Source organism: Chiroxiphia lanceolata, chromosome 21, assembly GCF_009829145.1.
Source record: "Chiroxiphia lanceolata isolate bChiLan1 chromosome 21, bChiLan1.pri, whole genome shotgun sequence".
NCBI lineage: Eukaryota > Metazoa > Chordata > Aves > Passeriformes > Pipridae > Chiroxiphia > Chiroxiphia lanceolata.
This window is the reverse complement of record NC_045657.1, coordinates 6,057,986-6,075,029: the sequence shown is the minus strand read 5'-3', so window position 1 is coordinate 6,075,029 and position 17,044 is coordinate 6,057,986. Positions and strand designations below refer to the sequence as shown.

Genomic DNA, 17,044 nt, shown 5'->3' with positions numbered 1-17,044 from the left:
CTGACCTCACCTTTGCTTGGAGTGAACCAAGAGCAGCAACTACTGTTCAGCTGCCACCCAACAGCTTTAAACTGGAGAAACTGCACTGGCTCTGCACCTCTGATTTGAGAAGAAATAGAAAAATGCTTCTTAAAGGCCACAAGCACCAAACAACAGGAAATAGCTGCTACACTGGAAGAAGGACACTTTGGATGAGGCTGGAGAGCAGGGGATAGGATTTATCCTGCCTGGGCAGGGTAGCTGGTATTCTCATCAGGACATACCTGACCCCTGACAATCAGATTAGAGGTTTCTAGTTTTGCAAAATAAGGCTCTGATTTGAATAAATAAAAAATATTTTTTAAGGCAAAACTATGTTACAGCCCTGTGTGTAACACCAGGGATAGATGGACCAGGTCCAGTGGGGGGGGGGGGGAAAGGAGGACAGGGGAGGGCAAGCAATACCTATAGATGGAACAGCCAGGAAGGAATCACTAGAGATGGAGTCTATTCACTCAACCCACATCAGTTGCTACTATGAATAAAACCTTGAAGGAGCTTTTCAAGAAGCAATCTGTGTGCAAAACTCCCACCTTCCGTATGTCCCACCCCTGAAGCACCTCCACAAATTTTCTCCTACAAAGGGATTTACCTTCTGCACCTGACAAGCTGTTTCACTCTACTGCAGCTCCTGGGCACCACTGTTGCTGCAGATCTTCTCCACCTTCCCTATTAGTGACAGCACCTGCTTGGCATGTACAGCTCGTTAAACTCTATGGGATGAAAAGATTAGGTTATAATCAAACACAGCTTGAAAATCACCCAGAGAAAGAGAGATGGTTTTATTCTAGTCGTGGAGACCTTCATTATACAGAAATGAGAGTTTATTTCATCCAATAAACAAGAGTGACAGGTAGATCACAAACTGCATCACAGCTACTACCAGCACTGAGACAGTTCACCCACAAGTCTGGGGTAATACAATAACCCAACTGCACACAGCAGAGAATTTAACAATCAGCTCAAAAACTCAACATTGGGATTGGTTAACTTTGGATGTCTTTGTGTATATATATATGTATATAGATATTCTTTTCCTACTTGAGTATTTCCTAAAATTCACATGGAAGCACAAATGGCTTAAACACCTGGACATATATAGATTTTTCATCTTATATATATATTTATAGATATTTATAACAGTAAAGATATGTTTCTCATTACTACAATATACTTGTTTAACTCCTTTAAGCAGCTGGGAAGAAAAAAGGAAAAAAAAAAAAAACCAAACAAAAAACCCCCCCAAAAAACAGTTTCACTACAATCACATCTGATATGTGTGTGTCACAAATTACAAAGAAAACAAGCCATGTGTGAGATTCGAGTCAGACCATTCCAGGACAGAACAGCTAAGAGCAGGCAAAGAGTCTCAGAGGGAGCAGGACTACATGTCAAATGGTGGTTTTGGGCTCTCCGGGCGGGCGGGACTGGCCTTACCCGGCCGGCTGGAGGTTAAAGACAAGAAAAACAAGAAAAAGGGAGAGGGAAGGAAAAGGAGGAGAAGTAGTAAAACAGTAGTTAAAATACAGAAAGGAACTGGCATCAGAACAATAGAGGATCCACAACAGAAATTAAGAGCAATAGCACTGAAACGAGAGAACTTCAACGTGAATCAGGCCTGGAGGAAAGCCTGGAACACAGGTGGCTCATTCAGCTCTGGTAGAGACATGACATCTGAGATGTACAGGGTTGATATATTTTTTTAATTCTCAAGTATTTTTTTTTTTTTTAATACATGTAGCATGAAGAGTAAAAACCAAACCTTAAGATGAGTTGTGATCAACAACGGTTACAAGTTTCCCCAAACACGTACCATCCACATGCAAGAAAAAGGCTACGGAAGAAAGTCACCACAGTACCCCAAAAACACTGAAAGATGTGCTTATTCAAAGCAGAAATATTTTCAACAGAACATCACACAGCGAACTCCCTGAAACATTTGGCTGTCCGTGTGCAAGGGGGGAGCAGCGTGTCTATTCCCCTCGCCCTGCTGGGGCATCAGGAAAAGTCAGCCAAAAATGATGATGCAAGACAACTGCTGGCAGGAGCCAGTGTGTCCCCAGCAGGAATTCCCCAGCCCTGGGGAGCCGAGCAGGTCTGTGTGCTCCTGCACGCTGAGGTGTGTGCGCTATCTCAGACTTCACTCTAGCAGGAGTAGATCCGTTCATTCCCCCCCTCCCTGCCTCACTTTGATAAAAGGTTTGATTGCACTGTTCCCAACATGAAATTTTGCACCTTAGAAGTCAAACTAATACACAGGACATCTAATCTGTTCCTAACGGTGTCACGTGTTTCGACAGCGTGTGTTTGTTTTTTTTTTTCCCCTAAGTCACGCCTTTGTCTTAACTACAAGAAAAGAAAATAGCTACAGATCACTCCTGGGTGCTACAGCTAAGTGGTGCAGGCAGGACACTTATCCAGGCTAGACCAGGCAGATGGAATTACTGGACGGACAGCCACCACTTGGACTTAAGGGTGTCCCTGTGGCTGATCTCTCCAAGGAGCCTGTGTACTTCAGGGATCCATGCCACTGAATGAAGGCTACTCTACGCTCACAAAGCAATACAGGACGCACGAGCGAAGACGAAGAGCTCGATCACTAGTGTTTTTACAACACACTGGGAAGGGGGTGGTGGGGAGGCAGAGATGTGGGATGGATGAGAGGAGTGACTGTGGCTGAGGAAGGGAGGGTGGGATGGGGAAGCCGCCGGCACGGCGCTCGTCGCCAGCTGTCTACAGCCTCAAGTTATAAATCTAAGAGGGACGGTTCAGCCGGTCGGATTATGGTGGGTCGAGTAGGTGAGGCGGGGCCCCTTCTGCTGTGAAAAAGCAGGAAACAAAAAACAAGAGAAACACACACTGTGGTTAGCAGGGCAGTCGCAGTCACGGTCACACGTGGTGCTTCTCCACCTCGCCGGAGCCAGCGAGAGAACCTGACGTGAGGCACAAACTCCACATGGGAGATGCACCAGGCCTCGCACTGGCCTTTCTGCACGGCCCGGATCACCTGTAATGCAATCCCCTGCACAGCCAGGTTTGCTTCCCCTCTGAAATTTGGAAGTGCAGAGATTTACTGCCAGCGAGTACACTGGCTCTGGGATGAGTGTGGAGAAGCACAGACAACAGTGAGCTCCTGTATCAAGCACATGACGGTCACACAGCATGGATGGGGCCCTCTGAGACGTGCTGCTGGCAGAGGTTCTTGGCTGGTTTGGAGAAGCACCTTCTTCCCCTGCCCTTGAGGCTACTGCAAGCCTGAGATTCCCTGTTCTGGCACAGGAGACTGATGTTGGATGTCAGGGCCAAGCTCACCATTTCAGTTTTCTAGTTCTGGCGCTCAGCAAATGCAGCTTCTACTTCACTAAAAGGAACTTTGGCTACTGCTACTCCCTTCTGTTCCAGCCCTTTTGCTGGTACTTCAGCTACATAAATGGGCAGCAACTTAAGTGTTTGCCCTCTGTATGGATTAGTGTTCTAGACTCTCCTTCCTGTAAGGGACTGGGGGTGGAAAAAAGCCACAACAAAAAAATACAAGACAACACCCCTGCCACGTCTTTCAGCTCATTACTTCAAATTACTTATTTACTTCAGGCTCAGAATGCAGGCTTTAAGAAGTCTATAAATAAACATGTGTTCTGTAAGACAGCAAGTCCAATCTGTGGTTTTCCTTTAAAGTGTGCTCCCTGCAGTGTCTGCAAACTTGATGGTGTTTCATTAAGATGGACTAAATTGTTCAGTACCAAGGCTTCAGAGTAGTTTTAAGGTCCAAACTGCCTGAAATGCAAAGAGAAAATCCAACAGCATACAGATCAAACTGAAGGGAGCCCTTGCACTGATCGTACAGGACCAGGTGTCCCAGAATTAAAGACTCAATTCTACACTGACAAGCTTTAATTTAGATTACAGAGAATCAATTGACTGCTGGAAATGAAGGCCCTCCCCTGACACTGGGGCTGAGGGGAGAGAGGGAAGAGCAGCAGAGGAGGAGGATATTTGCACCAGTAGACAAGTCCTGTTTTGCACTGACTGCAAATCTATAATCACACTGGTACCAGAGGAGTTATACCCCTATAAATTGGGGCAAGTTCCATCATTTTAGCAAATTAACCAGAACAATTCTCCAGTCCTGTTTATTAAACCTCAGCAGAACCTATTGCTCCAGATCTATTAAGCCCCAGATCTCAAAACAATTACAACCACTTGTCCCTTGCCTTGGGAAATAATACATAAAAATAAAAAAGCTTCAGACAGTAAAGCCACTTTCAAATGTTATTTCCTTGACTGAAAATGTCAATGGGGACTGCAAGACCCCACTACCAGCATGGCAATCAAGTTACTGCTCCTGTACAGCAAATAACAATGGGATTGCTCTAACCCAGAAATTACAATCACCTTGGAAGGGTGCTGAAATAATACTATTGTCCAGAAGTAAAAATTGCAATGGGATGTTACAGCTGGGGGATCTGTGACCCTGAGCTTAATGACACGTGGGATCTGTGCATTATCTCTAAGGGTGCTCACAGTGTAAGTGTAGCCACGCCAACCCTTTGATGGCTTTACTCTCACTGGAATAGCAACAGCACTTGAATTAAAACCTTACAGAACTTCAGCTCAAGCTTTAGTGAGATGCTGTTGCACCATCCATGTATTAGAAGGCATTTCTTGAGAAGGTTGAAGGACTTTTGCATTTCAGGAGTTTGGACAGGCTGTGCTAAAAGCCTCTGTGAGTTACGTGAAAAGGATGCTCGAAGTCACAGATTATGTCATGTGTTCTGGCAAGAGTGGCCACTTGAAGTACAAGTAATTTGCAGGTAGGTAGGCTGCTTTTTCATAAGGTACTAGGATTTGCAGACACTTATTCCTCTCAGCACTCAAAGCATTTTAGAGGGAGGGGCTGTCAACTTTTTAAATTTACAGGTTTTGTTTCTCCTGAGGTTTTCTGGAGATGTTTGCAGAATCTGCCTGGTAAGGTTAGAAAAAGCTGAAAACTGTTTCCCAGCACTAAAAGGGACAGGGAAGTCTCTCAGGCAACATTTAACCCTGAAATGCTCCTTCAGTCTGACTTCATTGCTAGTCAAGCCTTTTTCTACCATTGAAAAGTCACTTTCCTCTCTCAGGACAAGGAACAAAAGTTTTGCTCACAGGGAAGCCTGTGACTGTCTCCAGTATATGAAAAGGAAGATCTGAGTCCTGGCAGGAGCTAAGGAGAGTTACAGTGACTGTCACATTCTTTGAAGTCAGTCTTTCAGGGCCATACCCAGAGAGAACACCGAGCTAATCATGTCTAGGGACCATTGGGCTAATAGGGAGTTCTGCTGATAAGGATCTAACAGAGGTGGTAAAACATTATATTTATTCCCTTGGACTGCAGAAGGTTTTGGGTGTAATTTTTTGGGTTGGTTGTTTGGGGGATTTTTTTTTTTGGCGTTGGTTTTGTTTTTTTTTTCATTTTTATTTCCTTGGTGCTCTTTATGCCAGATCAAGAACAGAATGCCCCATAATGAGGTACAGACAACAGAAAGGCTCCTTCCCGAGGCTGCTCACCAGGATGCACATTTCCAGGGCTGTCAGGGATGCCTGCAGTAGGCAGAGTTTTGGAGGACACTGCTGATTGCTCCAACACCTCTGCAGTGTGTCATCAGTGAGGAGGGCTGAGGGATGACGTCCTCAAAGATGCCAATCATGAGCAATCACTGCATCGGTTTGATGTGATGTGGCAGCTCTCAGCTCTAACTGCAGTTCTGTGCAGCAGTAACAGACACCATCTACTGCAAGATGTGACCCTCCCTGCCCTGGAACAGGGGCTTGAACTTCTGCTTGTCCTATTAAGGCAGGATTTCAGCACATGCCTCTCATCCCCAGTTCTCTCTGCCACAACCAGAGAGTCTGCAGGAGCTGCTGCTGCTCCACTCCTCTGTCACAAAACAGCCACAGAGAAAGGGAGAAGGAGCCCAAAAACCCCACATCTGCCCTGTTCTGCCTTCTGTACCTCTTGTCAATAAGGACTGGAGGTTCCCAAAGAAAAGACTCAAGAGAATTTGCTAATGTCCCTCTTCACACCCCCACTCAGCATTAACAGGGAGGGCTGTACACAGCACGTACACACACCTGCCCCAGCACCCTGCACTGAACCAGCACAACCAGCAAAATGCAGGGAGAGAGAGGAAAGGAAAACAGGCAGGAGCTCAGGGCAGAGTGTTTGGGGGGGACACAGATCATTAAACCCTTCCTGTTGCAGGGGCAGGAGACAGAGAAGGCAGTTTGAACAGAGGCAGAAGAGTAACCTAGAAGGTAAAGGGTCAAGGGGAGAACAAGCAAAGGGAGTTCACTTCTAACTGCTGCTGGGACACAAGGATAACAGGGAACATTCAATGTCAGAGTTACCCTGCACTCAGACATGGAAGTCCTGATATTAATGACTCAAACTCCTCTTGACTTCCACAAGCACTAGGGACACAGGGAGGATGGGAGTACTTCTCCAGCCAGACATTAGAATATAAGAAGAGGAGTCTGAACTAACAGCTCCCCAAGCCTCTATCTTGATCCTAACACAGTTGACAGACCAAATCATACCAGAGTTTATTCAGCTGATCTCCCAGTCAGTGTGGATATAAGCCAAATGAAAGACACAGAGTTTGGATGATGCCAGAGCTCATTTCCCCATCCCACCTCCTCTACCTAGAAGCAGAGAAAGGGCCCTCTGGTAACCTTAAATCAGGTACTGAGGCTTTTCCAGCTCCTGCAGCTCAAGCAGCTGCTCTGTCTCTGATCAGCCAGTTTTTCTGTTCAAGACTCCTCCCTTTATGAGATCCTGGCAGAGGTGGTTCATTGGACAAGGGACTCTGTTACTAACACAAGAACTGGGCAGCAGAGGTGAGCTGCAGAGTGATGGAGGGGGGGACACAACGGCTCATGCATCGCAGGGGAGTGCAGAACGTACCGTGGCTGCCAGTCCTCAGGGGTCACTGATAGTGATTCTGAAAGACAACACGAAATCAACATGGCAGTTCAGACAGGGCAAGGCAGAGGCCACACAGACTGTCAGGAAGGTGGAACACACACATGTGCTTGCACAGACACACATCCACACGTCCCCCTCCAGAACGCAGCACAAGTGTGCACTGCTGGGTGGGACTGCACACACACACACTCACAGCCTCATCTCTGCACACATCCAGACCCAGTGGTGCACAGGGGTGTGTCAAAGCCCATCTATCCGTTCACACACTCACCCACCAGGTCTCTCATGCACCCAGGCTGACGTTCAGACCAGTGTTACACCTGTGTCTCAGCACCCACCAGCTGGGCACGGGTAGCTGGGCTTGTCTCTCCCTGAGGATTCCTATTTTCTGCCCACATTAAATGATTGAGTTCAAACAAACAGCTCAGGAAAGGGAGATAACCTGCAGTCCACAGCACTACCCAAAAAGACATGAAGGTAAAAGCTTACATTTTGAAGGTCATAAATCATGAGATCAGCTACTCCAACCTCTTGAATAATTTGAGTCATACATCTGTGTGAAGTTATTGCTCAAAGTGATGCTGACCCTTCACATCCTTTTCCTTAGATGTACCAAAAAATAGAGAACCCATTAATGCCTTCAACACATTTTTTCAATGGTTTAGTCATTCTCACTTAAACTTTATTATTTCTCCTTCAAGCTTGCCTAAGCTCTTCATCTACAGCTTTACCAAACTGTTTTAAAACTGAAGAGCCTAAATATCTGGAGGAATAATTTCACAGATTTCTTCCCCAGGTCAAATCCTGAACACAGTCCTTCATTGCACACAGATAGGACCTTGGATGGCTTGTAACTTTCAGCTCCCAAAATTATATATTTGGCAATAAGGACTTCCATAGCAGACTGAATAAATGCTAAGTACAGAGGCAGGATGGCAAGCCTTGCTTTAAGTGTCCTTAATTATATGCAGGAAAACCTCTCTGTGCAAAGAAAAAAAAATTGACCATGTGGTGTTTATATGTGGAGACATGTGTCTATACACTTATGTTTATGAGAAAGGAGCAGAGTGACACTTGTGCAAGTAGATCATTCATAAAATCAGATGCTCAAACCAGAGGCACAAAACTGCCAAACTTCTATGCAGGCATCAGTGTGCACACAAAGTACACCCAGCCACCACCACGCACTTGAGTTCACAACACCAAACCCCACAGCAAAGCCCACTCATCCCACACAAGAGCTTTGTTCCACACACACACACATACACACTACACAGCCTGGTTAGCAAGGGAAAGATGGGTATTAAAAAAGCAACAGTGGAGATGGCATTCGTTCACCCATGGCAGAAGGACCCGAGTCCAAGTGCTAGCAGGGAACATTCTTATTCTATATACAGGAGAGGAAGAGAAAGAGTCCCTTGTCATTGGAAATTCTCCGTTCATCAGTGAACTCAAATGACAAGCTGGTATCAGGATCCGGAGGAGTCTATGAACAACTGGAAGAATCAGAGAGGGGGATCAGAGAATGAGCATCACACTTCAACAGCTTCTGGAATTACATTCTCAACTCCAGATCAGGGCAGTCAGTAGCATGCAATCCAACCTACCATCTCTCCTTCTAAACCAAGGGGTTGCTCAGTTAAGCATGAAACACTTCCCTCCTCTGCTCTAGTGCTGTGCCCTACCTTCCCCTAAACCCTTCTACCTCATGCAAAAGGCAGAAAAGCCATTAAGATAAGCTACGACAGGTTTCTTCAAAAAAAAAAAAAGGCCAATCAATTTGAGCCCATTTGGGGAATCCTATCACAATGGTCAGGTATATAGAATATTTTTCATGAGTGAAGAAATGAAACTGGGTGAAAGGAAGAAAATGGAGACAGAAAGAAGCATAAGTATACTGAAAACAAAGCCACAAAGAAATAGTACATGGAAAAGCAGGATCACAAGGAGCAAGAGCCAAAATCTACAGTAGAAGCATGCTGACATCCAAAGGTGCCACCACAGTCTCTGGGGCAACACTGAGGGATGTGGGGACACGTTACTGTGGGAGCTGCATCAAGGTGCATAGGAAGGACTGGGGCAGAGGCACCAAGAAAGTAAAACCATTTGCACACACCAGAGTCAGAAACTGGTCTATAAACCTCCCTGAACTCATCCACCTCTAGGCCAACTGCAGCCTGGCAGAGAACACCTCCCTCCAAACAGGCACCACACATGAGCTGGGGCAAGATCAAATCCCCTCTGCCACACACCATCTCCACCCATTGACAGGCTGGGTGCTTCCACAAAAAATGGCAAGGTTTCAGACCTGTGCCACCAGCACCCCCTGGAGAGGTGTTTTCCACAGGGGAAGTGTTGCCTCTGGCATGCCACTGGGGAGTTCCTGGTTACGTTTGTTCTTTATATTACAATTACCTTCTCTTCCTCAAGGGAGACTAAGCACCCAACACAAAAGCATTCCTGGTTCCAGACTGCTTCCTAAGTCCTGTTCAGGAACACGTGCTCAGCTGCACATGGGATAATCCCTTATTACTATGTTGAAGTGTGTCTGAAGTAACTGAACAACAGGAAAGGAAATGAGTTTTCTAATGGGAAAGCAAAGCTGTGTGATTTGAACCCTCTAGACTGGAAAATGTTCCAGCTGATTACAGAAGCAACACAATTGCCTAAGAATTAATTTCCCTGCCAGTGATACTGTGACAGTCTCGTAGCCAAAAAGCAACTCAAGAGCTTTGATGAAGGTCTTCCAACTCACCTTGAAGAACTCTGGGCCAGGAGAAAAGGGGCAACTTCAGACTTTGGGAGCCCTACACAGAGGGGAATGTCACTTCAGTCCTGTGATTTATCTGGTGACCACAGGCATTGGTACAATTGCTTTAAAGCCCTCGGGTACAAGGTTCTCTCCCCCATTTTTACAGAGAGAAGCAGCTGCCCCTCTGTTTCTGAAAGCTGCCTTGGCATTGCCTTATCCGTACAATGAAACGTCAACAGAAAACAATGCTCCTGCCTCTGGATCCAATTGAAATATCCAAAGGCTGTACCCACACCATGCACTCCATTCTCCTCCCATGGCCCAGGCAGGCCAAGTGCTGCCAAGGCTCCTTCTCAAAACCAGAACATATCCCACCTGCGAGGAGCAGCATGCCAGGACTTACCTGGGAACACCAGGAGGAGCACGATTAGGCCGAGAAGGAACCTGAGGTGGGGGGCCGAAGGGATCAGGAGAGGCACCTGGCCTGGAGGGCACAGGGGGGGCACCACCCAGCGTGGACCCACCAGCAGGAGGTGGCCCAGGAGCTGGTCCGCGAGACCCAGGTCTGGCGGGCGGCACTGCCGGAGCTCTCCTCTGAGGAGTGGGGCTGGACGTGGGAGACCTGGAAAACAAGCAGAGGCATCCAACTGCAACAACAGCCCTGGGATCCCTCTGCCCTGTCAGGTCCCCACACGCTGCCTTCAGTGTTCCCTCTTTAGTGTCACATCACTTCACCCCCCTCCCCTTTGTCTCTCAAGGGCCAAGCCAGGCTCCAGGCTGCCTCCGAAGCTACGTCAACCCCATCCAACCTGAGGGTTTACAACGTTCCGACACCTCTGCGAAGACACAGCAGCCCTACGCAGCCCTAGGAGCCTCCCAGCAGGAATACCCAGGGCTCTTCATCCACAGGGAGAAGAGGGGAAGAGGAGGACTCCCTGTCTCAGCAGGAGGCTCTGAAGAGGCGTCAGGCAGGGCTGCGGGGCTCTCCCCCTGAGCCTCAGGTACCTGCGTCCGGACGGTACGCTCTGCACCTGCAGCCAGGAGTCGTCCACCGGTGGGGGCATGGGGGTGCTGATGGTGCTGGTGTTGATGTCCCCGATGATGTTGAGGGCCTCCTTCAGGGCGTGGTACATGCGCAGCATCTCGTCGCGGCGCTGGGCCTGCTCCGCCGACTCCTCCATCAGCGTGTTTTGGTCGCCACACGAGTACAGGTTCGCCAGCAACTCCGAGTGGATGAAGTCCTTGGTCTGTAAGTGAGCACAGAGAGGGAATCGGTTTCCACCATTTCCCCTTGAACACTCCTAACTAACTAATTCTGTCCCCACCTCTTCCTCCTTCCCGTTTTTCTTCATTCTTCCTCTCCCTCCCTATTTTTCCCCTCTCCCGTCTCTCTCTCCCCCGACCACAGTGTGATAAGTACATTGTTTATCATGAGGTGCATGATTGTCTTCGGCATGAGGTCTCTGATGGTTTTGTTGACAATTGCCATGTAGGAATCCACCAGGTTCCTGATCGTTTCCACTTGTCTCTCCAGCTGAGGGTCCATGGAGTGCATGAAACTGTCTCCTCCGTTCTCCTCTGCCTCACTGGCCTGCAGAGAAAAGGAGAAACAGATTGGTTCTTCAAATGTAACAGAGTAGCTTTTCATGAGAGCTAAGAGAAGAATAGAAGGGAACAGGTAGGAAGCACATGCAACAAATAAAGCTTATTTAAACTTACATTTTGAGCTGTGATTTTCAATTCACAGCTCAGTTTGTACAGACTTCTCCAGCTCAGATCTGAGAAGCTTTAACAATAAAGCTGCTCTTTTAGTAGAAAGTTATTAAACAAAGGTGAAAGGCAACAGGGACCCCTGACCAGCATCCACAGGTTACGGTTCTAGTGCATACTCAAAGCTGTGTTATTACTTTTACTGCTCACAGCTTCTTGAAAGGTTCTTCATCTGAGCTGGGTTTTCCATGGCCAGCTTCAGTTAAGACCCAAGAATCACTCAGCATAAATTAAGCCTCACAGGCTCTCTCACATGCTGCATCTTTATCCTCATTATACAAATGAGAAAACAGATACAGAGAAGTGAAGTAAATGCCCATTCTCAGCTGACCACAATAACCTAGAAAACTGTCCTGATCACTTCAGCTGTAAGTCTTGCACTGCAAATTACAATCAGCTTTTCTTTCACACCAAGCAGATGAATCTCTTCCTGTCTGCCTGAAACACATTGTTTATTCTGTAAGGCAAAACCTGGACTGTGCTGTTTGACAGCGAGCAGTCGCCAAGGCACATCCATCGGGGATCGATTTCAAAGCATCCAAGGGTGAAAGACTGCTGCCTTCCTCAGTGTTTATTTAAAAACCCCCTTGATTGTATAATGAAATACCTTTGTTTTACACCACCCTAGTCTGAACAATCTGCAGCCACGTAGGAAATGGCTTCTCTTTTGTTTTGGGGACCAAAATATAAGAGAAAGGGCAAATCCTTTTGTTCATTTGAGCTTTTCCTGAGAAGATCTTACATAATGAAGGAATGCAAGGTCTCAGTGTGAAACAAAGTAAAGGAAGTGGATGTCAAGCAGGACAACTTAAAAAAAAAAAAAAAGAGGGTAAAAAACTCCCCAAAAATAAGCTTGCACCAAGATTCAGAAGTCGTACAAAAAGGGAGGAATAAAAAGAAAAAAGGAAAACTCAAACCAAGAACTGAAACAGACAGCAGGAATCCAACAGAGGGTACAAAGAGGGAGAAGAAGCAAATGCCTCTCAGGAAATGGTGACAAAAGGAGAAAAAAAATGAGAGAACTATCTGGTGAGAGCCCCAGGGGGCAACACAGGCAGAGAGGGTCAGACTTACTTTGTCCTTGTCCTGGCAGGTCAGTTTGAGCATACGTGGAAAAAATTAAAACAAAAAGGGACAAAAAATAAAAGATGACTTTTAGTTGGTCTCAGAATTTGGTGAAGATCCCATAATAGCACTGACAAGCAAAAGACCAATCCCACTAAAAATACATCAATACCTCTATTACCCTGGAAGAGGAACAAGTGAACTGTTTAGCTAAACTGAAAATCAAAATGGGATGTTCTATAAAGGAAACCATATTGTTATCAACAAAGGGCAATTTACTTACCTGCAATGTCTACCTGTCATTCCTTACATGGGGTTTTGGGACAGGGATCAGTGTTCCCATGTCAAGCCCCCCCACTTGCACACCAATAGGTGGCACATGGCCACTGTGGTTAAGAGGCTCAGTTTGGTTCAAAGTCAATCTGAAGTCATGTCACTTAAGGTCCAGTTCCTAATCCTCTTTTTTTAAGATCATATCAGTTTGTTAGGAAGTGCTTTAAGGAAAAACCCAACAATATTCAAGTGTAAAAGGAGATGATGCAAGAAATCTATCAGAAGCAACAAATAAACAGAAAAACAATTATCACTTTTCTAATGGGAAAACTATTTATAGCAGCTTCCTCTCATGCAGGAACAGGAAAGGCTTTGAACAGAAAAAATACCACAATTGTCTAGAATATACTTTTAAAGCAGAGCAAAATGCTGACAGCAAGTGCTGTGGGACAAGGGAAAGATGAGAGATAAGAGTTCTTGCCAAAGTAGCATAATTAGGGTATCTACCAAGCAAAAGAAAAATTCTAGAAATATCCTTCCTAATTGGTGGAGGAAGGAATAGGAGAACAACTACTAAGCCAGGAAGTGGAAGTCCTAATGAGGCTGTCCAGTAAGTGTTACCCAAAGGGATGGTGCCTTTGCTCAGTAGATACATTTCACTTAGTACTCAGGAAGTTAAATGTCACCCTAATATTGGGAATTTAATGCCCACCCAAACAAAGACAGCTAGAGGGGTTTATCAATACGACCTTCCTACTTTATGCCAAGCTTCCTTAAAGGCAGCACCAGGACATACCACAAAAAATTCTTTTTGTTCTAAAAGATCTCAGCTCAGGAAAAAAAAACAAACAAACCTCCACAGGCTTATTTTAACACAGAGAATGCAGCTATCCTTCCTAAGATACCGGTGTGCTCTCCCCATCCCAGTATTGTGGCTGGAACTTACACCAACAGCTCTGGGTACACTCCTGCACGAAGGAAGGAGGCTTTGCCAGCTATCCACTCCCCATGGGTCTCACAGGCCAGCTCCAGCTGCCGGTAGTCCTTGTAAACATTCCTGAAGACACACCTTTTATTACTCCTAGTGCAACTCAGAGGGTTTGCCATATTTGACAAGAGAATCAATGAGCAGGAATCCTCCTGTCATTTAAGACAGAGACCACTCAGCCCCTGTTAGGATCCTCATGATGACCCTGCAAAAGGGAAAGGAATTAATTTTTTTGAGCTTTGACAGCCCCCAAATCAGTTGTGTGTTTCAACAGGGCTGAAGAGTTACTTTTCAATCCTGTTCACTGCTGGACTTCTCCAGCATCCTGGGTCCCCTGTCTCCTATGCCTTTCCCTAGTCACTCACCAAGACATTGTGATTATAACATATACCCCAGACCCAGGTACCCACACCAAAAAGCTGAAGGGTACAGTCACACCACAAGCCATGCACTGGCAAAAAAATGGTTCATAGTCAAGACTCTTAAAGAAGCCCCTCCATCCCTTCAAAAATTACTGTCCTGAAAGGATACACATTTTTCCTGGACAGATACCCAAACACACTCATATCTACTCTCTACTATCTAATATTACACAAATCCCTGGTTCAGCAGGATGGGATGTGTCAGATGGGAGCATACTGTTCAGTGTGAAGAGAGCAAAAGATGTGCTTGCTAGACATGAACCCCTTCTCCACATCTCGCAGTTTCAGGTTATCACTGGTAACATGGTACTTCTTCTCCTTCTCCTGAAAAAGGAATTGGTAACAAGTCACTCACGGCTCCAGAAAAGCCTCTACTCTGACAGGAGCATCAGCCCACAGCCCATATCACCAGGGAGGCATCCTCAAAGCCAGGTCCTCTGTTCCCTAAAGTCTGTGGGAGAAGGGGACCTCATACTCTGAATGATTAGAAGCTAAAAAAATGGGCAGTTTACCATTGGTGAATGGTAAAAAAATGAAATTCAGTGCCCAGACTGAGACAGCTTCAGCATCCTGTGTTTCAGAGGAAATGCACCCACAACTCTCCAGCCATCTCTAGCTAAACTGAGACAAGGCAATCCAAACACCAACCTATTTTGACCCAGGTATCATCTTCATTTGGAAAAAAAACAAAAACCCAACAACAAACAAAAACTCCCCCCACACAACACAAAACAAACAAAAAACCAACACAACAACCCACACACACTCAAAACAATCAACCAACGAAAAATCACAAAAACCACAAACCCCCACACACCCACAAACCCACCCCAAAACACAACACCTCCAACCACACCCTCCAAAAACCAAACCCAAAACTCGACCTAAATTTTTACATTGCATTCAGAAAGCAAGTCAGAAATCATTCTTTCTTCTTAGCCTCAAATCTGGATCTACAGCAAATTAATAGGAGTTTGATTTAAAGCCCACATTTGGAGCATCCTGTTCCAGCTGGGAATTATACCCCGACACAACAAGAGAGGGAGCTCTCACACTGGTCTCCAAAGGCAGAACGCAGCTACCCAAGACTAAAACAAAAACAAAGCACACTTCTGTGTGCAAGCAAGCATGTGTGACTGTCCCCTTGTGAGATCTGGTGTGTTTGTAGACCTTTCTTGGCAGGAAAAAACAAAACATGATCCCTCTCAGGGGAAGCAAGATTGGAAAACAAAGATGGTCACAGAACAGAGATCCTGAAGAGCTGTCCAGGAAGCACAGGCAGGGCAGAGCAGCTGGTAAAGGTGACAGAGCTGCTGAGCTCAAACACCCAGAGGATGGAAAGTCCAGCCTAACATCCTCTTAAGCTTTAGTTAAACTGAGTTGAGATTGTTAAGGAAACCAGCACTTCACAGTTCAGAGATACCCCAGAGATCAAACTATACCAATGCATTACAAAATGTGTGCAATGAGAATATCCCAAAAACCAGCAGCTAGAAAATAGAAGAGATCACTTGGGCAGCTGCCAGACTCTCAGACATGCCAGGCTATGAAAGCAGGAGAGCTCTTCCAAGCAAATTTCCCTGGGCTTTTTAACACTACTGATCAGTTCTGATTAGATGTGGGCACAAGTTTCTGATGGGCACACATCCTGCTGTCAGCCAGGTGCTGTTCTCTGAACCACACAGACCATGTCAGGTTCTGCAAGCCACAAACAGCTTCCAGCTTTCTATTACTCTGGGTTATTTCTGTGCTGATTTAGGCTGAACTAGTGACCTAGAAGTGAAGTAAACCAACTGCTGAGCCCCTGGGCAAGCCAGACCAGCACCACTGCAGTCTCACTTAAGTGGACCTCCCTGAATTCATCCCACAGTCTCCGGGCTAGTAAAAACAGAAAGGGAAAAAAATGGTGTTAAAACTGACTGAGAAAAATCTTCTGCATTAGAACCACAGAATTCCATAGAAATTTCGCAATGGTGTCATTCTTCAGGAAAAGAAGTCAAAAGTTAAGGGAATTCCGTGTCCCAGATATGGAAACAACACACTCTTTGCCAGAGTTTCAACTTTCACCCCTTCCAAGCTCTCGCATAAATGCTGCCACGTGACCAGGACAACACTATCTCCACATGCTGATCTTTCCATACACGAGAGGAAAGTCACAAATATCTGTCTGCCAGCACAAAAATATCAGTCCTCGACTCAGAGGTAGCAAGAGCAATCAAATGGAGGACACTGGCACAAGAAGCCACAAAGGCAGACACGCTGCAACGAGCCCCGGCAGCTCCCCATCTCCCCACACCTCCCCCTTCCCAGTCCCCCTCCTCAGCCTTTCCAGCTTCTCAGTTTTCAACCCAGCCTGTTTTATATCAACACTCTGACTTCATTTCCTGAATGTAGAGACAGGAAAGTGTGGAACGGGCTGCCAAGGGCTGAGCCTCTCAAAACTTTGGCTGAGCCCTCTGCCCATATGTTAGCAATCTGGCAGTATGTGCTATGGCTGAGCAGCATCCTGGCCAAGAGGGGAAAAGGGCTTCTCTCTCTCTAGCTTTCCAGACTTGGAATGGGGGGGGAGGAGAGGGAAGAGCCAGCACATACCAAAATGGGAAAGCAGCTTGTGAAATACTATATTCAAATGTCTGATCTCTGAAACTGTCTGATCCCAAGAGGCTTATGTTGCTCGTATCTCCCCTCATTGACAAGAAAAGGGGGAAAAAAAAAAAATCAGGTAAAACTCTCCCTCAGCAGCAGAGTATGTGTTATGTAAAACGTGCTTGTTG

The 17,044-nt window shown here is 46.1% G+C and overlaps 1 protein-coding gene across 1 annotated transcript in view; it reads right to left on the bottom strand.

Moving 5' to 3' along the window:
* Positions 1–801: 801 nt before the first annotated feature.
* Positions 802–17,044, bottom strand: part of DNM1 (dynamin 1) — a 66,717-nt gene continuing 50,474 nt past the window's right edge. The window contains 7 exon segments of the mRNA XM_032707995.1: positions 802–1,484; positions 10,156–10,374; positions 10,758–10,999; positions 11,173–11,343; positions 12,597–12,608; positions 13,809–13,919; positions 14,487–14,594. Coding sequence (XP_032563886.1) covers positions 1,424–1,484; positions 10,156–10,374; positions 10,758–10,999; positions 11,173–11,343; positions 12,597–12,608; positions 13,809–13,919; positions 14,487–14,594 — 924 coding nt within the window. The 3' untranslated portion in view covers positions 802–1,423.